Source organism: Ranitomeya imitator, chromosome 5 (assembly GCF_032444005.1).
Source record: "Ranitomeya imitator isolate aRanImi1 chromosome 5, aRanImi1.pri, whole genome shotgun sequence".
Lineage (NCBI taxonomy): Eukaryota > Metazoa > Chordata > Amphibia > Anura > Dendrobatidae > Ranitomeya > Ranitomeya imitator.
In genome coordinates, this window is record NC_091286.1 from 581,464,244 (window position 1) to 581,490,034 (window position 25,791).

General features: G+C 44.5%; 1 protein-coding gene across 3 annotated transcripts in view; it reads left to right on the forward strand.

Annotated features, from left to right (window-relative positions):
- The window catches only part of RNF168 (ring finger protein 168), a 110,103-nt gene that overhangs the window by 72,451 nt on the left and 11,861 nt on the right, over nucleotides 1-25,791 (forward strand). For 2 of the 3 annotated variants that reach the window (XM_069727881.1, XM_069727882.1), the window contains 2 exons: nucleotides 13,498-13,677; nucleotides 14,601-14,725. In XM_069727881.1, the coding sequence (XP_069583982.1) occupies nucleotides 13,498-13,677; nucleotides 14,601-14,725 (305 nt within the window). The remainder of the gene's footprint in view (nucleotides 1-13,497; nucleotides 13,678-14,600; nucleotides 14,726-25,791) is intronic. The other variant, XM_069727884.1, reaches the window with a different exon arrangement.

A 25,791-nucleotide genomic window follows, 5' to 3' on the forward strand; every position in this document is an offset into this window, starting at 1 on the left:
AATTCTAACAAATGTAACTTTGGCTAAAGGTGCAGCTGCCTTCGTAGCGGATTCCTCAGCAGACTCTGTAAGACTGGCAGCTAGGGCCGCAAGTTTATCTAATGCGGCTAGACGTGCTCTCTGGTTGAAGGGATGCCCGGGGGATTTACCTTCAAAAAATAGACTTTGCTCTATACCATGTGATGGCCATTTTCTCTTCGGTCAAAAGTTGGAAGACATTTTAGAGAAAGCTGGAGATAGAAAAAAGGGATTCCCTCGTTTTCCTGTGGACTTTAGAAGACCTTATTTTCGGAGGGGCAAATTTAGCAGGGGCCGCCCCCCGGGAGATAGAAGGAATTGGGACTCTCGAGACAGAAGGGGGTCTGGATATATGTTTAAAGGTCCCTCAACATCGGCAAAAAAGCCCTCCCAATGACGCCAGGCCGGAGGTAACCTTAGAGGCAGAGGTACTGGAGCTCGTATCAAAACGGGTTCTAGTGGAGGTCCCGGGGGAAGAGCAGGGAAAAGGTTTTTACTCTCCTCTTTTTCTCATACAAAAACCAGATGGGTCCCTGAGAACTATTATCAATTTAAAGAATCTAAATCGGTCAATAGTAAACTGCTCCTTCAAAATGGAGTCGGTGAATACGGCCATAAAACTCTTGTTCCCAGGTTGCTTCATGGCGGCCATAGACCTAAAGGACGCCTATTACCACGTCCCAATTCATCAAGACCACCAAAAATTCCTAAGACTGGCGGTTTATATACAAGGTTGTCTCAGGCACTATCAATATGCTGCCCTACCATTCGGCCTATCAATAGCGCCGAGAATTTTCACAAAATTAGTGTCAGAGGTCATGTCCTTCCTCCGCTCCCAGAATGTAGTTATAGTTCCGTATCTGGACGACTTCCTTGTAATAGGGAACTCATCAACACATTGCCAGACACAAATAGAACAAGTCTTATCAACGCTACAGCGATTGGGGTGGAAAATAAATCTTGCCAAGTCAAGGTTGACGCCGGAGCTAGTGCAATCTTTTCTGGGTTTAGTCCTGGATTCCAGGCGTCAGCTTTGTCTTTTGCCAGAAAACAAACTGGTCAAAATTCAAAATCTTGTAGAGTCAGCGATTCATCACCCCGTAATGACATTGAGAAGGGCAATGTCCCTGTTGGGTTCTCTGACTTCATGTATACCGGCAGTAAGATGGGCACAGTTCCATTTAAGACAATTACAATGGGAGGTCCTGTCAGCGCAGAGGTGGTTAAAAGGGCATTTAGAGGGGAAACTACGCCTTTCATTAGAGGTAACAGATTCCCTAAAATGGTGGGCGGTAAGAGACCATTTGATATCAGGGGTCCAGTGGATAACTCCGATAGATCAAATCATAACCACAGATGCAAGCGGTTCAGGATGGGGAGCTCATTTGGGGACTCTCTCAGTTCAGGGATCTTGGTCCCAATCAGAATCACAACAAGCGTCAAACCTAAGAGAGTTATGGGCAGTAGAAAAAGCTGTGAAACATTTCCTACCCATCCTCCAGGGTCATCATACCAGGGTCATGTCAGACAATCGCGCTGTAGTCGCATATATCAACCACCAAGGGGGGACGAGATCCCCTTCCCTGATGAAGTCAGCATCTGTCCTCCTACAACTAGCGGAGCGCCACCTACTCTCCCTCTCGGCTCTCCATATAAAGGCAGTCGAGAATACGAAAGCAGACTACCTAAGTCGCAAAACACTGAAACAAGGAGAGTGGTCTTTGAATCCCCGAGTGTTTCAACAGATAGTGCAGGCTTGGGGCCTACCTGTGATAGATTTGTTTGCCACCCTAAACAACAGGAAGGTAGAGAACTTCTGTTCACTAGACCCAAGAGAAAAACCCTTTGCAGTAGATGCCCTCCACATACAATGGAATTTCAGTCTCGCATATGTGTTTCCACCAATAGCGATGATTCCGAAGGTAGTGAGGAAAATCAGAATGGAGCAGGCGAGAGTAATTTTGATTGCTCCATTCTGGCCAAAAAGACCTTGGTTCTCCCTTCTGAGACAAATGTCAGTGACCGATCCATGGATTCTGCCAGAAATTCCGGACCTGCTTACTCAGGGTCCAATATGCCACTCTCAAGTGAAGGGCTTCCATCTTGCAGCCTGGAATTTGAGAGGGCATTACTGAGTAGGCAGGGGTTTTCACCAGGGCTTGTCTCCACCTTGTTGAAAAGTAGAAAACCAGTTACATCAAGGATATATGGCAGGACATGGAAAATGTTTCTAGATTTTTCAGGGCAACCTTTGGGGGACAAAGCTCCTGTGGGTACTATTTTAGAATTTTTACAGGCGGGGTTGCAGTTGGGATTAGCAACTAATACGCTCAAGGTACAAGTGTCGGCATTAGGAGCCTTGTATAACTGTAATCTGGCCTCCAATAGATGGGTGTCCCGCTTTATTAAATCGTGTAGTAGGTCTAGACCAGTGGTAATTCAGAGGGTTCCTCCATGGGATTTAAATCTGGTGTTAGAAGCTCTGACTAGTGTTCCGTTTGAACCCTTGCAGGAGTCATCAATAAAAATACTTACACTTAAGACAGTACTTCTGGTAGCGTTGACATCAGCCCGTAGGGTGAGTGACTTGCAAGCCCTGTCCATCTCCCCTCCTTACACACAGATATTTGATGACAGAGTAGTGCTCAGACCGGATCCGGCATATCTGCCGAAAGTAGTTCTTAAATTCCATAGGAGTCAAGAAATTGTGTTGCCCTCTTTCTGTAATAATCCTAAGAACCCAGGGGAAGAGAAATTTCATACGCTTGACGTAGGAAGAGCTATTTTACAGTATATATCTCTGACTAGTCAGTGGAGGAAGGATCAATCACTATTTATAGCTTTCCAGGGTAGCAGGAAGGGATATGGGGTATCCAAGGGTACTATTGCTAGGTGGATTAGGGAGGCCATTTCCTTATCCTATGCTTCTCGTGGTGCCCCGATCCCTGAAGGCATCAAGGCTCACTCCACCAGAGCCGTGGCTACTTCCTGGGCAGAAAAAGCAGAGGTATCGATTGATCAAATCTGTAAGGCCGCTACCTGGTCCTCACCGTCTACCTTCTTTAGACACTACCGGCTAGATCTATCCTCCTCAACTGACCTTACCTTTGGTAGAAGGGTGCTGCAAGCGGTGGTCCCTCCCTAAGTTGTTCCTTTCTCCAAAAATCTCTCAGGTGTGCTGTCATGGGAGACAGGAAAACACCAAGGTTACTTACTGGTAGCCGGTTTTTCCGGAGCCCATGACAGCACCTGTATATTCCCTCCCTTCTTTTGTCACCCTTTGGTGCGCACTTTTAGTTGGGTGTTTTTTGTTATTATTATAATGTGGTGATGGATTACCATGTGTACTAACCAAGGAGGCCTCTCATGCTCTGAAAACCAACTGAAGCGAGGGAGAGATACCGCCCTTTTGTTTCGGTAGGTTTCCTGTCCCGACTGGGCGGATCCCTCTCTCAGGTGTGCTGTCATGGGCTCCGGAAAAACCGGCTACCAGTAAGTAACCTTGGTGTTTTGTGACTAAAAAGTTAAATGTTCATTTTTCCTTCCATGTTGCTTCTGCTGCTGTGAAGCACCTGAAGGGTTAATAAACTTCTTGAATGTGGTTTTGAGTACCTTGAGGGGTGCAGTTTTTAGAATGGTGTCACTTTTGGGTATTTTCAGCCATATAGACCCCTCAAACTGACTTCAAATGTGAGGCGGTCCCTAAAAAAAATGGTTTTGTAAATTTCGTTGTAAAAATGAGAAATCGCTGGTCAAATTTTAACCCTTATAACTTCCTAGCAAAAAAAAATTTTGTTTCCAAAATTGTGCTGATGTAAAGTAAACATGTGGGAAATGTTATTTATTAACTATTTTGTGTCACATAACTCTCTGGTTTAACAGAATAAAAATTCAAAATGTGAAAATTGCCAAAATTTTCGCCAAATTTCCGTTTTTATCACAAATAAACGCATAATTTATTGACCTAAATTTACCACTAACATGAAGCCCAATATGTCACGAAAAAACAATCTCAGAACCGCTAGGATCCGTTGAAGCGTTCCTGAGTTATTACCTCATAAAGGGACACTGGTCAGAATTGCAAAAAACGGCAAGGTCTTTAAGGTCAAAATAGGCTGGGTCATGAAGGGGTTAAGTACCAAATTGGCTCTGTCACTAAGGGGTTAATATACTGCCCAGAAACAGGGTGCAGGCCTTGGTGGTGAAAACGGCGAGAAGCCAGCCCGCCATATTGATCTCTGCCTGGAGCGAAGATCTTGTGACAAGGAGGTATTGTTCGCTCATAGAATCAACCTCCAGAACCCCCCAGAGATCACTCGCAGTACCCCTGCTGAGCCTCGGTGGCGGTGACATCCACTTCGGCGCTCGCTGAGCTGTGAGGTGAAGGAGTGCAGCGTGAGAAGAGAGGCGGAGGGACACCATCTGCAAGCGCCGGAGTCTGAGGAGTTTCTGCAGGTGTGCCGCTGGTGCGGTGCACAAAGGTACCTGGGACTACTCACCCGACCCCGGGAATCCCTCCTTCGGCGTCCCTGGAGTGGCACAAGTCGGGGCTGGTCGCGGCACTACGGAGACCCGGCCGCAGCACTCGGGTGGAGGAATATTCCTACAGAGGCCGCGTCTCATTGCATAGCTTCAGAAGCACACAGGGACTCACTGCGGTGCCGTTGCTGGGGAGCGCTGATCACTGCGGGGGCTCTCCATGTCCGGTGATAAGAGGCCGTGCTGCTGGGGTGGAGGTACTCCCCTCGGAGGGGTCTCCCACTTAGATAAGAAACGTGAGACGCGACAGAGCTCTCCTGGAGAGAAGTTGCTAAGGCTCCAGACCTGAGTGTTGGGAAGCTACATATATAGAAGTGCCTGTGGAGACTCCTAACTGTCTGTCTGTGAGCATTCCACTCCCCTCTTTATTGATAATACCTGAGGAGTACCCAAAGTCTTAGTGGTCTGTATATACCAATTAGCTCCATTCACATTTAAAGGCCCAAACAATATAGTAATATTAAGCCTGCTGTTCTGTTCGGGTCATAGTGACCCGAACAGACTTTTTGCGGCCCTGTAGATTTTTTTCTGTAAGTCTCTAAAACTTGAGACTCCTTGACTTTTCCTCATGAGTATTTTTTTTTTTTTTTTTTTCCGTTTACTTTTTGCTACACGCAAAAAGTTACACTTGTTGTGTTTGGGTCATAGTGACCCGACATCGTTTTTTACCGCTGTGAGGCCATATTTTCAGTGAAATAAAGGAGTTATAACCTCAGTTGGGTCTATTTATTGCATCTACTATTGTATATCAATTGATTTATTTCCTAAATTATTTCAATGGGGTCGTACACGCGCTCTACCGGGGGTATGCATTGAGATCTGCGCACCATAAAAATGGCTTTATATTGATTATTTTTGGTGCGCAGTCTATTCTAAAATGTAGAGTGCATCCGGAGAGATCACTAGGTGTGCACTACACGTGTATATTATGCGCAGAACGGACTGCTCAGAACGTGCTGTCTAAGACGTTTTTTTTTTTTGTAAAGCTGAGCTGCAAAGTCTTGCAAATAATTTTTTTTTGCTAAGTAAAGGTACCGTCACACTAAACGATATCGCTAGTGATCCGTGACGTTGCAGCGTCCTGGCTAGCAATATCGTTCAGTTTGACACGCAGCAGCGATCAGAATCCTGCTGTGATGTCGTTGGTCGGGGCTAGAAGGCCAGAACTTTATTTGGTCGCTGGACTTCCCGCTGACATCGCTGAATCGGCGTGTGTGACACCGATTCAGCGATGTCTTCACTGGTAACCAGGGTGAACATCGGGTTACTAAGCACAGGGCCGCGCTTAGTAACCCGATGTTTACCCTGGTTACCATCCTAAAAGTCAAAAAAACAAACAGTACATACTTACCTTCCGCTGTCTGTGCCCGGCGCTCTGCTTTCCTGCACTCACTGTGAGCACAGCGGCCGGAAAGCAGAGCGGTGACGTCACCGCTCTGCTTTCCGGCCGCTGTGCTCAGTCAGTGCAGGAGGAGTGCAGAGAAGCACAGCGCCGGGGACAGACAGCGGTAGGTAAGTATGTACTGTTTGTTTTTTTTAACTTTTACGCTGGTAACCAGGGTAAACATCGGGTTACTAAGCGCGGCCCTGCGCTTAGTAACCCGATGTTTACCCTGGTTACCCGGGGACTTCGGGATCGTTGGTCGCTGGAGAGCTGTCTGTGTGACAGCTCTCCAGCGACCAAACAGCGACGCTGCAGCGATCGACATCGTTGTCGGTATCGCTGCAGCATCGCTGAGTGTGAAGGTACCTTTAGTCTGTCTTCCTGGCTTATCTGCTTGTTTTCAGAAGGGTTCTTATCTTCTCTGCTCTTATCAGTACACATATGCTAGCCCAGACATGTTACCTTTCAGTTTCTTTGGAGAGCAGCTGTGTGCTTCTACCCCCATGGCCTCTTCCGGCATCAAAAGAAAAAGATGCAGCTATTGCCCTTCTACTTGTGACAACAAGACGAGTATAACATGTTCTGGCTGTAAAACATTTCAATGCAAAAATCATGTGTATTGTTTTTCATGCAAGAATCCGTAAATTTATATGATCATGTAAATGTATTCACGTTGAAATGTTTATTATCTTTAATTTTTTATCACAAAATGTTTGATTTGTTTTTTTTGTTTGTTTTTTTTTTTTTTTACAAAATGTGTAGTTTTCTATTTTCGTTTTGCTCATTGGATGGATCTGTTTTTTCAGAATAAAAACAAAAAAAAAAAGATTTCTAGTTCATTTTTCTTTTTTTTTTTTACTACCAAACATGTTCACAACCAGTCTAGTAAGCAAAAAGTATTAAAAAAATGGAGTTAGAGTGTCTAAAATCAAGGTTTTAATAAGCCGGGTCATAGTGACCCGGAACACTACAAGTGTATAGTAAATGCGAACAAAACAGCAGGGTTAAGGACTTTTACCAATAAGGATATAACTCAAAATTCTAAAGCCCCTCTATTATAAAAGACTTGAAACTGAGGCCTGCAAGATTTGTAATTTTGAGAATAGAGAAAGATTGCAAACTGCTCAATATTCAGTTATATGGTCTTGTGCTGACATCTAGTGGCCGATTAAAGGAACTGCCATCATCTATCAGTATAGGCACTGGAATTAAATCCTATTATACACATGATAGAAGCTATGTTTAAAATAACCTAATCCTACATGAACGAGCGGCGATATCAGATGCTAACACCTTCGACACTGAGCAATTACAATGGTGAAGACAAGTAAAGAACGCTCTAAAAGTTTAACTCCAGCTCTCTATCAGGGGAAACAAGGAGAGATGGAAAAGTTTCTCAAACATAAAGCAACAGCCAAAGCTACTCTTAAGACCCCCAATCCGAACACTGGCACTGATGACCTGGTTGAGGACTCTGACTCCAGTGAGGAATTGTCTGAGAGTGACTTCCCTCAATCTGACTCAGGGAAGCTTTCCAGATCGTTTCTTAAAGGGAACCTGTCACCCCGAAAATCGCGGGTGAGGTAAGCCCACCGGCATCAGGGGCTTATCTGCAGCATTCTGTAATGCTGTAGATAAGCCCCCAATGTTACCTGAAAAAGGAGAAAAAGACGTTAGATTATACTTACCCAGGGGCGGTCCCGCTGCTGGTCAGGTCGGATGGGTGTCTCTGGTCCGCTCCGGCGCCTCCCATCTTCATTACAAGACGTCCTCTTCTGATCTTCAGCCACGGCTCCGGCGCAGGCGTACTTTGCTCTGCCCTGTTGAGGGCAGAGGATAGTATTGCAGTGCGCAGGCGCCGGAAAGGTCAGAGGCCCGGCGCCTGCGCACTGCAGTACTTTGTCTGCCCTCAACAGGGCAGAGCAAAGTACGCCTGCGCCGGAGCCGTGGCTGAAGATCAGAAGAGGACGTCATGGAAAGAAGATAGGAGGCGCCGGAGCGGACCAGAGACACCCATCCGACCTGACCAGCAGCGGGACCGCCCCTGGGTGAGTATAATCTAACGTCTTTTTCTCCTTTTTCAGGTAACATTGGGGGCTTATCTACAGCATTACAGAATGCTGCAGATAAGCCCCTGATGCCGGTGGGCTTACCTCACCCGCGATTTTCGGGGTGACAGGTTCCCTTTAAGAAGTCCCTATCTCAGGCTATGAAACCCTTGATAGCAGAAATTGCAGGTATGAGAGCAGATCTATCACATATAGGGAACAGAGTAGATTAGCTGGAAAATGCTCAATCCGCCATAGTTAACCAAACAAACCTGATGAAAGACCATTTCGAATTCCACAGACATCAAATGAACAATACAGCCTTAGCGCTTGAGGACCAAGAGAATCGGAGCAGGAGAAAGAACATTAGAATTAAAGGCTTGCCCGAGAGTGTATCCCAAGAGATACTAGAGAAAGCTACAAAGGAGATTTTTGCTTTGCTGTTACCACAGGAAAAATGTGACCAAATCATCATCGAAAGGGTCCACAGGGCGCTGAGACCAAAGCCAAGGTCCACAGACCCACCGAGAGATGTTATCTGTGGATTACTAAAGGCCCCTTCACATTAAGCGACGCTGCAGCGATACCGACAACGATCCGGATCGCTGCAGCGTCGCTGGAGAGCTGTCACACAGACCGCTCTCCAGCGACCAACGATGCCGGTAACCAGGGTAAACATCGGGTAACTAAGCGCAGGGCCGCGCTTAGTAACCCGATGCTTACCCTGGTTACCATCCTAAAAGTAAAAAAAAACAAACACTAGATACTTACCTACAGCTGTCTGTCCTCCAGCGCTGCGCTCTGCTTCTCTGCTCTCCTCCTGTACTGGCTGTGAGCCGGAAAGCAGAGCGGTGACGTCACCGCTCTGCTTTCCGGCTCACAGCCAGTACAGGAGGAGTGCAGAGCGCAGCGCTGGAGGACAGACAGCGTTAGGTAAGTATCTAGTGTTTGTTTTTTTTTTACTTTTAGCATGGTATCCAGGGTAAACATGGGGTTACTAAGCGCGGCCCTGCGCTTAGTTACCCGATGTTTACCCTGGTTACCAGTGAAGACATCGCTGGATCGGTGTCACACACGCCGATCCAGCGATGTCAGCAGGAGTCCAGCGACGAAATAAAGTTCTGGACTTTCTTCAGCGACCAACGATCTCCCAGCAGGGGCCTGATCGTTGGTCGCTGTCACACATAACGATTTCATTAACGATATCGTTGCTACGTCACAAATAGCAACGATATCGTTAACAATATCGTTATGTGTGAAGGTACCTTAAGCTATTTAGATACTAACGCCTTAATGATGGCTTCCAGAGATAAAAAATCACTCTGCTACGAGGGCTCTCCCATACAGATTTTCCAAGACTTGGCTCCGTCTACTCTAATGAAGCGTAGGATCCTAAAGCCATTACTGGACATCCTGCGCTCCCAAAAAAATCCTTTATAGATGGCTTTTCCCTTTCGGTTTGGCGATTAACGGAGGTGGGAAGCAGATCATTGTCAGAAGCCCAAATGATCTCCCCGGTGTTTGGGAGGCCCTGGATCTTACTCCTGTAGAGATCCCCTCCTGGCTTCCAATGGATATGGATCCATACTCTCCTCCACCTTTGAGAGCTATTTCATGGGGACTGGACTCCAGTCAAGAGAGGGGCCTCCCCTAAGCAGATAAAAGCGGGAAATAAAAAGAAGACCCCCCCCCCTACCCGTGAACCTTTTACTCCAATACTGCTTTGTTCCTTATGCAAAATGCATTTGTCTTTGACCATTATGGTTATCTTCAGTAACAGTTATATAATGTTTTAGGATGTTGTTTAATTTTTTCCTATTTTTGACATATCGCCGCTCGTGCATGAGATGGCACCTACCCTGTCTGCTATGGGAGGATTCCCTAGCCCCCGCCTCTGCGGCAGATGGGCAATTCATTTGTATATTGATGCCCCCCATCCCCCTACTACTTCACTTCCGAGCCCCGGCATGTGCCCAAATAGTGGTTTACCCCCACATATGGGGTATCACCGTACTCAGGAAAAACTGGACAACAACTCTTGGGGTCAAATTTCTCCTGTTACCCTTGGGAAAATTAAAAAATTCTGGGCTAAAAAATTATTTTTGAGGAAAGAAAACTTATTTATTATTTTCAAGGCTCTGCGTTATAAACTTCTGTGAAGCACTTGGGGGTTCAAAGTGCTCACCTCACATCTAGATAAGTTCCTTTGGGGGTCTAGTTTCCAAAATGGGGTCACTCGTGGGGAGTTTCTACTGTTTAGGCACATCAGGGGCTCTGCAAACGCAACGTGACGCCCACAGAGCATTACATCAAAGTCTGCATTTCAAAACGTCACTACTTCACTTCCAAACCCCGACATGTGCCCAAACAGTGGTTTACCCCCACATATGGGGTATCAGCGTACTCAGGAGAAACTGGACAACAACTTTTGGGGTCAAATTTCTCCTGTTACCCTTGGGAAAATAAAAAATTGCGGGCTAAAAAATCATTTTTGAGCAAAGAAAATTTTTTTTTTATTTTCATGCCTCTGCGTTATAAACTTCTGTGAAGCACTTGGGGGTTCAAAGTGCTCACCACACATCTAGATTTTCCATTTAAAAAGCCAAATGGCGTGCCTTCCCTTCCGAGCCCTGCCGTGCGCCCAAACATGTTTACCCCCACATATGAGGTATCAGTGTACTCAGGACAAATTGGACAGCAACTTTCGTGGTTCAGTTTCTCCTTTTACCATTGGGAAAATAAAAAAATTGTTGCTAAAAGATCATTTTTGTGACTAAAAAGTTAAATGTTCATTTTTTCCTTCCATGTTGGTTCTGCTGCTGTGAAGCACCTGAAGGGTTAATAAACTTCTTGAATGTGGTTTTGAGCACCTTGAGGGGTGCAGTTTTTAGAATGGTGTCACTTTTGGGTATTTTCAGCCATATAGACCCCTCAAACTGACTTCAAATGTGAGGTGGTCACTAAAAAAAATGGTTTTGTAAATTTCGTTGTAAAAATGAGAAATCGCTGGTCAAATTTTAACCCTTATAACTTCCTAGCAAGCATTTATCTATCTATCTATTGAGATAGATAGGTAGATAGATAAGGGAGTAACCTAAAATATGTAAACATGTCTATTTTGACAATACTGAATTTGTCTGTTAATTTGAATTTTGTTAATAAAAATGTATCTGATTTAAAAAATAAAGGCAAGGTCACACGGTATATACCGTATATACTCGAGTATAAGCCGACCCGAGTATAAGCCGACCCCCCTAATTTTGCCACAAAAAACTGGGAAAACTTAATGACTCGAGTATAAGCCTAGGGTGGAAAATGCAGCAGCTACCGGTAAATTTCAAAACTAAAAAAAGATACCAGTAAAATTAATTGAGACATCAGAAGGTTAAGTGTTTTTGAATATCCATATTGAATCAGGAGCCCCATATAATGCTTCATAAAGTTTGATGGGCCCCATTAGATGCTGCATATTAAAATATGCCCCATATAATGCTGCATAAAGGGTAATAAGGGCCTCATAAGATGCTCCAGAGAGATATTTGCCCTATATAGTGCTGCACAAGCGTTATGGCCCCATAAGATGCTCCGTACAGCCACTTGCCCCATATAGTGCTGCACAAGTGTTATGGTCTCATACAGATGCTCCGCACAGCCACTTGCCCCTTATAGTGCTGCACAAGTGTTATGGCCCCATACAGATGCCCCGCACAGCCACTTGCCCATATAATGCTGCACAAGTATGGCCCCATAAGATGCTCCGTACAGCCACTTGCCCCATATGCTTTTGCTGCCATAAAAAAAAAAAAATCATACTCACCTCTCTTCGCTCAGGACCCCGGCACTTTTACCTGCTCCTCGTGCGGCTCCATCTTCGGCACTGACGTTCACCAGAGGGCGCGCACTGACTACGTCACCGCACCGCACCCTCTCACCTGAGTGTCACTGCTAAAGACAGAGCAACACCCGGACCGAGGAGCAGGTGAATATCGCACAGCGCAGCGCTCCCCCCTCCCCGTATACTTACCTGCTCCTGGCGCTGCGTCCCTGCTTCTTCCCCGGCGCTGCATCTTCTTCCTGTATTGAGCGGGCAACGTTACCGCTCATATACAGTAATGAATATGCGGCTCCACCTCTATGGGAAGTGGAGCCGCATATTCATTTCTGTAATGAGCGGTGCCATGTGACCGCTCAGTACAGGAAGAAGCTGCAGCGCCCGGGAACATGCAGGGACGTCCAGCGACCACGCCGGGAGCAGGTAAGTATAATTACACAGCCCCCGCTCCCCCTCCCGTGCCGACCCCCGGGTATGACTCGAGTATAAGCCGAGAGGGGGACTTTCAGCCCAAATAAATGGGCTGAAAATCTCGGCTTATACTCGAGTATATATATATCGTATATACTCGAGTGTAAGCCGAGATTTTCATATATACTGTTCTACTGTGTAATGTAGGTATGCCTTAGCTGTCTATATTGAAACCTACAGTCCTCTGGTAACCCATAGTTCTCTTGCAGCGTCTCAAAAGATGTCAGTCCTTGCGCATCTTGTATTTGGGCCATATATGTATTCCCAATATCTTCCAATTTTTTAATTCCCCCATTTTAATAAATTAACTTGCCTTTATAAGTCTGGTTTTATATGCAAATAAATCCTTTTTTTGGGACTATTTGGAAGCTAGAACGATCTTTCTTTTTTACCTATATCCCTCACCTGTCCATAGTTCTGTCCCACGCCGTAATCCATGTCTGGGGATAAACAGTTTGATATCACTGTCCAGGCTGAGAACCACTGATGAATGAGCTGCTGTGAGGGCAGCATCAGTGAGCAGCGGTCACCTCATTGAGGTCACAGTGGTTCACTGAGGCTGCGTTCCTTCCTGGGCTAAACTAAGGTGACCTCAGCACAATGGGAAAAAGTCAGTGAGTTCACAGCAGATCACCGTGAGAAATTCTCTTGGTGACCTGTCAAAAGCCAATACTGATGAATATGTAAGCAAAGTCCCGCTCACTGTATTCAGCCCCTACATCGCTTAGTTTAGGCCACAGTCAAAGAATTTTTCAGCTTACTTGTGGGGGGATGTTGGATCCCAACCAAAAATAATTGATGACCTATCTCAATATGAGAAGTCTTGGACAATCCATTTAACAATTTGTGGTTCACGTGTCTCCATTAGCACAAGCTGGGCCCCATGTTTTGGACACATTTGCATTTTTCACTCTGTAACATCCACTGAATATTAATTTCTGTAAAGCTTAAGTGGACACAAGATAGTTAAACCTGAACCTGAAGATGAATTCTGGGAGTGAGTTACAAAGTGAGTAAAGTACAAAGTGTCACGAAAAAAAACATTCTGCGATTCTGCGAAGCACTGGGTTTGGAGGAAGTATCCCAGAGATATTACCACATCAAATGAGAAAAATAGGGCTCTGCCAGTAAGGTCAAAACTGGCTTTGGTGAGAAGGGGTTAGTTGTAATGACTTTTTTTTTCTTTCCATATCATGTCTTCTCAGATTGAAACAGAGCGACTTACTAGAGAAGAGGAAGAACGTAAGGCCAGTGAGGAGTACATTCAGAAACTGCTAGCTGAGGAGGAGGAGGCACAGCGATTACATATGGAACATGTACAGGGGGAGTTGAATGAGCAACTGAAGCGAGATGAAGAGTTAGCATGGATGATTAACAGTGATTTGGTAAGCTGAGTATCTACACTTTAGAAAGCTGGGCATAGAGACATGGGTGACGTTATGAGCTGGTGCTTGTGCTAAATGCCCCTCAATGGATGAAATGAAGGTGCTTGGCTGAGTGCTTCTGCCTTTTTTCTTTTAATGATTGGTGAGGTCTAAACAACCAGACCTCTACTACAGTTGTGCTCAAAAGTTTACATACCCCTGCAGAATTTTTGTTTTGTTTTGTCATTATGATTTAAAAAGAGTAAACACAGTAGTTTGACAATAAATGGCTTCACCCAACCACTAACCATGAGTGAAAAAAAAGTTTTGGTCTTATCATTCCTATTCTCTGACAAAAAGCCAAGAAAGCAACATTTCTGCCGGGGTATGTAAACTTTTGAGCACAACTGTATGTGTAGGTCAGTGTTCCTCCAACTCTGGTCCTCAAGAGCCACCAACAGGCCATGTTTTCAGAATTTTCCTAGTATTTACCTACACAGGCAATAATTCCATCACCTGTGCAATACTTAGGAAATCCTGAAAACATGACCTGTTAGTGGCTCTTGAGGACCGGAGTTGGGGAACGTCACTCTAGGTTATGTCAAAAGATGATTTAAAAAAGCAGGTGTTTTATCTTCCACTGAAATGCATGTCAGAAAATGTAGTGTCATGTAGGGAGGTTGAGTTGCTGAGGCGGACGTATGATACCAAAAGCGGCTAATGCAGAGCCCGTCATTAGTTTTAAGCAGTAAAATGTGATGGGACATACCTTATCCTGATGTATGCCGTATCTGAGTGTAGTCTAGTCTGTAAAATGAAGGTTGGCCTCTATCAGAAATGTAAAGCCGATTGCGACATGAGATGTTGGTAGTTGCAGTGTTTGAACCCCATTAAGAAAACTGAAAGTATCTGATTTATAAGTTTTTTTGTTTTCAATCTTATAGAACGAGTCCGCTACATCTGACCAGTCATCTGTTATTGAGATGCCTGTAGTTTCTAAGCAGACTTCCAGCGCAAAGCCATCCAAGAATATAAAGACCAAACCAAAACAGTCTGGAGACATAGAAAGGTAAGGTTTACTGGAAGCTACTAATGACACTGGGCTACAATGTAGGAACACGTAGTCGGGTAGTTTATCATGTGCAATGTCTGTATTGAAGATAGTCACTTATTTCCATTTATCATTTATAAAGTTTGATGGAGAGTGTCTGTGAAATTGTAAATTTATATTTGCGGAACCTGATTCATATAGTTTTGAGAAACCTGTAACTGATACTGGGGGAATTCAGAGCTCTGTATTAAAGAGAACCCTCAGCAATTCTCTCTTCCTTTATAACCCCCTCTGCCTAACAAGCTCTTTGTAGCGTTTGACAGATTACCATATCTTTAACCCCTTAACGACCAGAGATATATTTTTTTTTAAAATTCGTTTATTAATTCCAGAGTAAACAAACAATGCACACATTAACATTTATCATTATTAAGTATACCGTCGGATACAAATGATTACAGAACATCATCATATCCAAAGTTCACAGAAGTAATAAACTGTGCATGTTGAGTCACTACTACCTACAAAATACCTACTATACAACTTAAACAACTTTAACCATTAGTAGTAAGTCGCCAAAAGAAAAACAGATTTAAATTTGCTCCGCAACGATGTCCCAAAACCACATGCCCTCCCTCCCGTGTGTATAATCAGCGCAGACTACAGAGTATGATAAGATGAGTTCCATCTACCCCAAATTTTCTCGAATTTACCTGGGCATCCTCTATTATGGTACAGTGTTCTTTCATATGGGATGACTGAGTTCACCAGGTCAATCCAAGCTCCGAGAGACGGGGAGGAGCTACCCATCCACCTTAACGCCAGTACCTTTCATGCTAAGAAGAGCGTTTCTCGAAGGGAGATCCCAGTATGGTGATCCCAGGTCTCTGTATCCCACACCCCAAATAGGCAAGTCAATGGTTCAAGTGGGACAGGGATTGACAATAAAGATGTTAACAATGTCGTGACCTCTTTCCAATAGTGAAAAATTACCGGGCACCTCCATATCATATGGATAAAATCCGCATCACGTGTGTAACATCGTAGGCAGTCTGACGTATGGAGGCGACCCATTTTAAAAAGTCGTGTTGGGGTCAAATAAGTCTGATATATAATATATAGCTGGGTCATCCTGTTATTAACTGAGGGAGAAACTTTAGTTGGAGATTCTAGAATATGTTCCCACTCCTCTCCCAGTGTATCGGGAAGAAGTCCCTCCCATTTCTTCTTTAAAGAGTTAATAGTGAGCCCATCTCCCACGGATAATATATGTGTATAAAGAGGAAATGAGTCTCTGAGGACCCTGTGATTTGAGAATGTCTATAAGGGTAGAGATGAAATTGCTCGACTTGCACCCATATTTCGCATATGTGACTGGAAAGCTGACCTTAGCTGTAAATAACGGAAGAATTGAGATCTTGGGATATTGTAGGTATCCCGTAATTGTTCAAAGGATACAAAAACCTCCTGGTCATATATATTGCCCACCGAGAGAACACCATATGAGATCCAGAACTCAGTAGATGGGTGATTCAGTAATTCTGGGAAATAACTATTATGCCACAGTGGCATTTCGGCTATTATATCTGCAAATTTAATAACTTTTTTAATTTGTCTCCATATTAATCTCGCCTGTCGAAGCAATGGCAGCAAACGGGGAGCATTGACTCTCTCCATTTCCAAAAAACCCAATGGACAGTCAATCCGGGCAGAATGGATTAAATGACTTTCTGAATTAAGTAGGGAATTACTAGGCATCCACTTGCTTATCGCCCTAGCCTGCCCGGCAAGATAGATAAAAGTCTGGTAGGGCTGCCCCACCCCCCTTTTTCGGTCTCTGTAGAGTAGATAGTTTGAGTTTGGGTCTGGTCTTCCCCCATATAAAGGACGTGGTCAGGGAGTTTAAATTTGCAAAGAAAGACTTGGGTATTGGCACAGCACTATGTTGGAGACCATAATTAATTTTGGGGAGCAATATCATTTTAATTAAATTAATGCGACCTGCAACGGAGAGAGGGAGTTTGCTCCAGGTTATAAATTTAGATTTGACCAGGTCTAATAGTGGATAAATATTAAGTCGTAGGTCCAGCTGGACCAGAGGTATTTTTGATTTTGCATTTTCATTTTTTGCTCCCCTTCTTCCCAGAGCCATAACTTTCTATTTTTTGGTCGAAAATGGCCATGTCAGGGCTTGTCTTTTGCGGGAGGAGCTGTACAACATAATTTGTTTTACCATGCCGTGTACTTGAAAATGGGAAAAAAATGCCAAGTGCGGTGAAATTGCAAAGTGCAATCCCACATTTATTTTTCCTCATGTTCTCTAAATGCTAAAACTGACCAGCCCTTATGATTCTCCAGGTCATTATGAGTTCAATGACACCAAACATATCTAGGTTTTTTAAAATTTAAATGGTGAATAAAAAGGGCGCCATTTGCCGATACCCGTAATGTCTCCGTTTTTTGTGCTCTTGGGTTTTGTGAGGGCTTATTTTTTGCGTACCGAGCTGATGTTTTTAATGATACCATTTTGGTGCAGATACGATCTTTTGATCACCCCTTGTTGCATTTTATTGCAATGTTGTGGCGACCAGAAAAACATAGTTCTGGCGTTTTGACTTTCCTTCTCGTTACGTCGTTTAGCGATCGGATTAATTCTTTTTTTTAATACTGATCGGGCGATTCTGAACACGGCAATACTAAATGTGTATGTTTTTTTTTTTTTTTTTAAATATATATTTTGAATGGGGCATAACCCGATCGGCTCTGCTACATACAGGCACGGCGCTCATAGCAATCCAGCAGTGACAATCATAGAGGTCTGCTGGAGACCTCTGATTGTCATGCCAACCCATCGGTGACCCGCGATCACGTGACTGGGTCATCGATGGGCAGGATGTCCAGTGTGTTTGCCAGAAGCTTGCGTTAAACGCCGCTGTCAGTTTGACAGCAGCATTTAACTAGTTAACAGCCATGGGTGGATCGCGATACCACCCACGGCTGTTAAGGCACATGTCAGCTGTTCAAAACAACTGACATGTGCTGGAAAAGATGTGGGCTCAGTGCCGGAGCCCACATCAAAGGGAGGGAGTTCGACATTGGCGTACTATTACACCCGATGTCTGAAAGGGGTTAAAAAAAAAGTATAGTTACAGTCTGTTTTTAATGTAATCTTAACAGGGCATTTTTTTTTCTTCAGACTAGTCATGCCACTCAGCATGTTATCACGCCCCTGTGAGCATGATTTGCAAGAGAATTTATCATATATCTTTCCCGTAATTAATTGTGCCTCTGAAGCTGGGTGTACGCTTCCTAGATTCATAGGCGCACTTGTGCATATCCGGAAGCAAAGAAATAAAAGGTTGATCTTCGTGTCCTCAGTTGACATAATGCTTTGCTTCCAGACATGCACAGAGTGTACATCTGAAGCCAATAAGGGTACACCCGGCTACAGGGGTCGCAGTGAGTTGTGGGAAAGAAAGTTGTGCGCATGACCAGATTTGCAGAGAGCACTCGATGACCAGGTCTCTTGCAGATCATGTTAAAGCGAACCTGTCTGCAGGATTTTGCTAGGTAAACTACAGACACTGACAGTGTGGCAGTGTTAAACTGATTAAAATGATACCTGAGGTGAAGACATCCATCTTGTGTAATCAGTGTTAGGCCGGCGTCACACACAGCGTAAAACAATACGGTCCGTATATTACGGCCGTAATACGCTGAAAAGTCCCGAAAAAAGTGGTCCGTAGCTCCTCCGTAGGCAGGGTGTGTCAGCGTTTTTTGCGCATGGCATCCTCCGTATGTAATCCGTATGGCATCCATACTGCGTGGTTTTCTCGCAGGCTAGCAAAACCAACATACCGCTATAGAAGTGATCCATGTGTCCCAAAAAGAAAAGAAAATATATATATACTGTCTCTCTCTCTCTCTATATATATATATATATATATATATATATATATATATATATATATATATATTAGAGAGAAAAGCCGGTAATTCAGTGCGGTGTACAGTAAAATCACACTGACAGCTTACAGTAGAATAGGTAGAATAAATGTGTACACATAGAATAGGTATATATATATATATGTCAGTGAGACACATATATGTATATATATTTATTCCAGCGCTAGACAGCTTGAAAGCCGGTAATTCAATTACCGGCTTTTTCCTTCTTCCTAAAACCCGACATGATTTGAGACATGGTTTAGATACAGTAAACCATGTCTTCTCTCCATTTTTTTTGCAGATTCCACACTACTAATGTCAGTAGTGTGTATCTGCAAAATTTGGCCGTTCTAGCTCTTAAAATAAAGGGTTAAATGGCGGAAAAAATTGGCGTGGGCTCCCGCGCAATTTTCTCCGCCAGAGTAGTAAAGCCAGTGACTGAGGGCAGATATTAATAGCCTGGAGAGGGTCCATGGTTATTGGCCCCCCCCTGGCTAAAAATCTAGCTAGGGAGCTTTCTAGGTAATTTCCCACGATCTATGAACAGCCAGCAGAGGGCGCCTCACCGCAAATGAAGCTAAATATAGATCATTGATCTATTTTTAGCCTCATTCCCTGGGGTTTTGCAGCGAGGAGCAGCCTGCATTAGCACAGCTCCTTGCTGCAAATGTTTTAACCCCTTCAGAAGGATTTACATCGTTGGACGTTACAGATCTGCGGAGGGTAAGTATATTGTTGGTTTATTATGTTTTTTTACTCACAGAACGAGGGTCTTCAGTGACTGGATTGGGCGTTGAATAAAATACTGCAACAACCATTGTTTTTATTTCATTAAAATAATTTTAAAAAATGTGTTTGTGTTTTATTTAACCCTTTACTAGTATTGGATTAATAATGGATAGGTGTCATAATTGACGCCTCTCCATTATTAATTAGGCTTAATGTCACCTTACAATAGCAAGATGGCATTAACCCTTCATTACCCCATATCCCACCGCTACACGGGAATGGGAAGAGAGTGGCCAAGTGCCAGAATAGGCGCATCTTCCAGATGTGCCTTTTCTGGGGTGGCTGGGGGCAGATATTTTTAGCCAGGGGGGGGCCAATAACCGTGGACCCTCTCCAGGCTATTAATATCTGCCCTCAGTCACTGGCTTTACTACTCTGGCGGAGAAAATTGCGCGGGAGCCCACACCAATTTTTTCCGCCATTTAACCCTTTATTTTAAGAGCTAGAACGGCCAAATTTTGCAGATACACACTACTGACATTAGTAGTGTGGAATCTGCAAAAAAAATGGAGAGAAGACATGGTTTACTGTATATAAACCATGTCTCAAATCATGTCGGGTTTTAGGAAGGAGAAGGAAAAAGCCGGTAATTGAATTACCGGCTTTCAAGCTGTCTAGCGCTGGAATAAATATTAATATATATACATATATGTGTCTCACTGACATATATATATACCTATTCTATGTGTACACATTTATTCTACCTATTCTACTGTAAGCTGTCAGTGTGATTTTACTGTACACCGCACTGAATTACCGGCTTTTCTCTCTAACAGCGCTGCGTATTTCTCGCAAGTCACACTGCTTGTCCGTGTGTAATCCGTATTTTTCACGCTTCCATAGACTTTCATTGGCGTATTTCTTGCGCAGTACGGTGACAAACGCAGCATGCTGCGATTTTGTACGGCCGTAGAAAGCCGTATAATACTGATCAGTAAAATACGGCAAATAGGAGCAGGGGCATAGAGAATAATTGTGCCGTATTTTTTGCGAGTTTTACGGACGTAGATTCTGCGCTCTTACGTCCGTAAAACTCGCATGTGTGACGGCGGCCTTAGATGTTTTAAGTTAACGATATGCCCATGCTCCAAGGCAGACCTGTAGGCACAGTCTTATCTTCCTGCTCTAGGCCAAAGAAACCAAGGAAAGACCTGCCCACAGGCCGCCCTGAAGCAGACAGGAGACAGATCGCAGGAGGGTCTCGGCACAGGAGTACACAGCACCAAGAGGCAGGATATTGCGGGAGGGGGAATCGCACTGGCCACCAATTAATCTTAATTCAAGTAACATGGAGGGTCCCACAACCGCTCTGCACGCCAACTCTGAGGTAAAGATGGCGTGCAGAGCGGGAAGCGCTATTTTAGATTAACACTATGCGTCACACAGCACCGATCACAGCATGTCACATGCTTTTCTTCCCCCCCCCCCCCCCCAAACTTTGACACATTGCTGTGATTGGCGGGTTAGAATTGACCAGCCAATCACAGTGATCACCGGGGTGGGGTGGGGGGGCTGTACAAACCCCCAGGGTAACGTGCAGGGATAGCCTGCTGTCAGGGACAGCAGCTATCTTAACTCGGTCACTGTGCATTGCATCAGCTGCGCTTCAGCTTGAGGTCACAAACAGATGACCAGGCATTCTTCTTCCAGATTTTTTGATAGATGACAGAATTCATGGTTCCATTTACCAAAGCAGGACTTCCAGGTCCTGAAGCAGCAAAACAGCCCCAGTCCATCACACTACCACCACGTTTTACTGTTTGTATCATGTTCCATTTCTGAAATGCTGTTATTTCTACGCCAGGTGTAATGGGACATACACCTTCCAAAAAGTTCCAACTTTTGTCTCGTCAGTCTACAGATTATTCTCCCAAACGTCTTGGGATCATCAAGATGTTTTCTGGCAACACTGTGGTGTATCGTCCTCCCGGCCCCTCTCATCAGTTCCTGGATCACTTTGCCACCTGGCTTCCACACTTTCTCCTGTGACACCCCCACCCTTATCATGGGTGATTTCAACATCCCCATTGCTTCTCCCCTCTCCCCATCTGCTTCTCACCTTTTATCTCTATCCTCCTCTTTCGGCCTCTCGCAGCATACTAACTCTCCAACACATGAAGATGGAAACTCCCTTGACTTGGTCTTCTCCCGGCTTTGCTCAGTGGATGATTTCACAAACTCCCCTCTCCCACTCTCTGACCACAACCTTCTTTCATTCTCTATCAAGAACTGCCATCCCGCTCAGGTCACCCCCACTTTCCACACTTATAGAAACATACAGGCCATTAACACCCAGAAACTTATGAAGAACTTGCAGTCCTCATTGGCCCCAATCTTCTCCATCTCATGTCCTGATTCTGCTCTGAAGCATTACAATGAAACCCTGCAAAGTGCTCTGGATGAAGCTGCTCCTCCTATACATAAAACAACTCGGCACAGACGGCAACAACCGTGGCACAAGCTGCAAACACGTTTCCTGCAGCGGTGCTCCAGGTGCGCAGAACGTCTGTGGAGAAAATCTAATTTACCCGAAGATTTCATCCATTATAAGTTCATGCTAAAGACATACAATTCTGCCGTTCACCTCTCCAAACAAACCTACTTCAACACCCTCATCACCTCCCTGTCCAATAACCCTAATCGTCTCTTTGACACGTTCCAGTCCCTACTCAACCTAAGAGTGCAGGCCCCAACCACGGATCTCCACGCTGACGATCTGGCCAATTACTTCAAAGAAAAAATTGACCACATTCGACAGGAAATCATCTCCCAATCTCTTCATACCATGCACTGTCCTCCCTCCCCCACTGCATCTAGTTCACTCTCTGACTTTGAAGCAGTTACAGAAGAAGAAGTAAGCAGGCTCCTTGCATCTTCTCGCCCGACGACTTGCACCAGTGACCCCATTCCGTCACATCTCCTCCAGTCCCTTTCCCCGGCTGTCACCTCTCACCTAACAAAAATATTCAACCTTTCCCTCACTTCCGGTATTTTTCCCTCCTCATTTAAGCATGCCATCATACATCCATTACTTAAAAAACCATCCCTCGACCAAAACTGTGCCGCTAATTATAGACCTGTCTCTAATCTTCCCTTCATCTCTAAACTCCTTGAACGCCTGGTCCACTCCCGTCTTACCCGCTATCTCTCAGATAACTCTCTTCTCGACCCTCTTCAATCTGGCTTCCGCTCTTTACACTCTACGGAAACTGCCCTCACTAAAGTCTCTAATGACCTACTAACAGCTAAATCTAATGGTCACTACTCCATGCTAATTCTCTTGGATCTCTCTTCCGGATATCGGTACTGTGGATCATCAGCTCCTCCTCACTATGCTCCGCTCCATCGGCCTCAAGGACACCGTTCTCTCCTGGTTCTCCTCCTATCTCTCTGACCGATCCTTCACTGTATTTTTTGCTGGTTCCTCCTCCTCTCACCTTCCCCTTACTGTTGGGGTTCCTCAAGGATCAGTCCTAGGCCCCCTCCTCTTCTCGTTGTATACTGCCCCTATTGGACAAACAATCAGTAGATTTGGTTTCCAGTACCATCTCTATGCTGACGACACCCAATTATACACCTCTTCTCCTGATCTCACGCCTGCCTTATTAGAAAACACCAGGGATTGTCTTACCGCTGTCTCTAACATCATGTCCTCCCTCTATCTGAAACTAAACCTGTCAAAAACTGAACTCCTTGTGTTCTCTCCCTCTACTAACCTACCTTTGCCTGACATTGCCATCTCCGTGTGCGGTTCCACCATTACTCCAAAGCAACATGCCCGCTGCCTTGGGGTCATCTTTGATTCTGACCTTTCATTCACCCCCCACATCCGATCACTGGCTCGATCTTCTTACCTGCATCTCAAAAACATTTCTAGAATTCGCCCTTTTCTTACTTTTGACTCTGCAAAAACTCTTACTGTTTCACTTATTCATTCTCGTCTGGACTATTGTAACTCTCTACTAATCGGCCTCCCTCTTACCAAACTCTCCCCGCTCCAATCTGTCCTGAATGCTGCTGCCAGGATCATATTCCTCACCAACCGTTACACCGATGCCTCTACCTTGTGCCAGTCATTACACTGGCTACCCATCCACTCCAGAATCCAGTACAAAACTACTACCCTCATCCACAAAGCACTCCATGGCTCAGCACCACCCTACATCTCCTCTCTGGTATCAGTCTACCACCCTACCTGTGCCCTCCGCTCTGCTAATGAACTCAGGTTAGCATCCTCAATAATCAGAACCTCCCACTCCCATCTCCAAGACTTTACACGTGCTGCGCCGATTCTTTGGAATGCACTATCTAGGTTAATACGATTAATCCCCAATCCCCACAGTTTTAAGCGTACCCTAAAAACTCATTTGTTCAGACTGGCCTACCGCCTCAATGCATTAACCTAACGATCCATGTGTGGCCTATTTAAAAAAAAAAAAAAAAAATCAGGTTCCTCGCATCATGTTCTCATTCACTTTATGCAGTTAATAGCCCTCTGTGTCTGTACTGTTACATACTTAGGCAGTTAACTGGTTCATGCAGCTTTACATGAACACCCGAGCCTTACACTATGGCTGGTCCGAATAACTAAAGCAATTGTTACCATCCACCTCTCGTGTCTCCCCTTTTCCTCATAGTTTGTAAGCTTGCGAGCAGGGCTCTCATTCCTCCTGGTATCTGTTTTGAACTGTATTTCTGTTATGCTGTAATGTCTATTGTCTGTACAAGTCCCCTCTATAATTTGTAAAGCGCTGCAGAATATGTTGGCGCTATATAAATAAAAATTATTATTATTATAAGAGGCCTAAAGGTGTTAGGTGATTTAGAGCAGGGGTGGGGAATCTTTTTTTCTGCCAAGGGCCGTTTGAATATTTATTCCATCCTTCGGGGGCTGTATAAACTCCACCCACAAAGTACATCCTGACTCTGGCACTGGTTTCAGGACGTAATCTTTCATTAGATGCCCTTCATTGTTCAGTAGTGAACACTGCACTGCATGTGTGTGCTGACAGAGCAGAAGAAATTAATGAGCTGGTTGTAATCAAAATACACCTCCCTGCCCAAGAATGCGGTCCGAGAATCTGCCCCAGGGCCTGCTAAAAAAAAAGATTATGTAGGGCCGTAAATGGCCCTGGGGCCTGAGGTTCCCCACCCCTGATTTAGAGCATAAAATGGGGACAGAGAAGAGAAAAAGGATCCCAATTTCCCACACTGCCATCTGATTAATGGGAGACTGCACTGTCCAGTGAAGGAGCAGATATGGGCAGTGATGCTTGCTGGTAACGGGTCTCGCCCACCAAAGGAGAAATGAGGATGAGGTGGAATCCCAGGTGAGGCCGCGGTTCCCATCTAGACCTTGGCCGCACTCGCGGACCACAGCCCAATTTCTGAATCTCTAGAATCTCACTCCAGGTGACTGTAGTTGCCTTTTGGCAGCTCCTTAACATGTGCCACCCTGTTTTTAAAGGGACCAAAAGTAATTGGACAATAACCAAAATTAGAAAAATTTTGTCTCTGTCCAAATATATATGGACCTAACTGTAGATGCAGTTAGAGCTTTCACAGCCTCTTCTGCTCCCGATGGCTGCTGGATACTGTCCCTTCTCCTGACATGTTTTTTTAAATTTCTTGTATTCTCCATGAAATATCAATTCAAATCAATCTTCTCTTCCTATTACTGTGTAATACCACATCGTTTGTTCCTGAATAATTCTGAATACGTTGACGGCAGGGCTTTACCATTTACTTAGTCAGAGGTTGGACGTTATACTATCTGGCTCTGTCGGCTCCGATAGAACAATGGTAGACTGTATGGACACCCCCAACATGGTTGTCAATGTATTCACATGTTTCTAATAAGAATAACTGAAGAAGGTGCAACCTGTCCTGAATCGAGGCAAAAAGTACTCCAGTATTGGCATGTTATGCAGAATACCGGTAGTTACTAAAGCTAACAAGTCAGGACAGGTTCTCATTAACCAATTAAGGACTCGGACTATTTGATCTTTAGGATGCTGCAGTTTAATCTTTTTTTTTTTTCCTTTCTTTCTTTCTTTCTTTTTTTCTTTACGTATCCACCTTCCTGGATCTATATCTGTTTTTGTTTTTTGGAGGGTGTGTAGTTCTTCATATCGGGGTATACACATCACTACTTAGCTTTTATTCATGTTTAAGTGCAGTTCATAGGGCAGAAAACAATTCAGACATGATTGGGGGATTTTACTTTGCAGGATAAATAATATTTTACGTTTTATAAGTAGTGACTGGGTTCTGGACTTTACTGAACACATTGCTCCGTGCGCACATTATGCTGTCCAATTGCATTTTTGCTGTAATCCTCCAAAAAT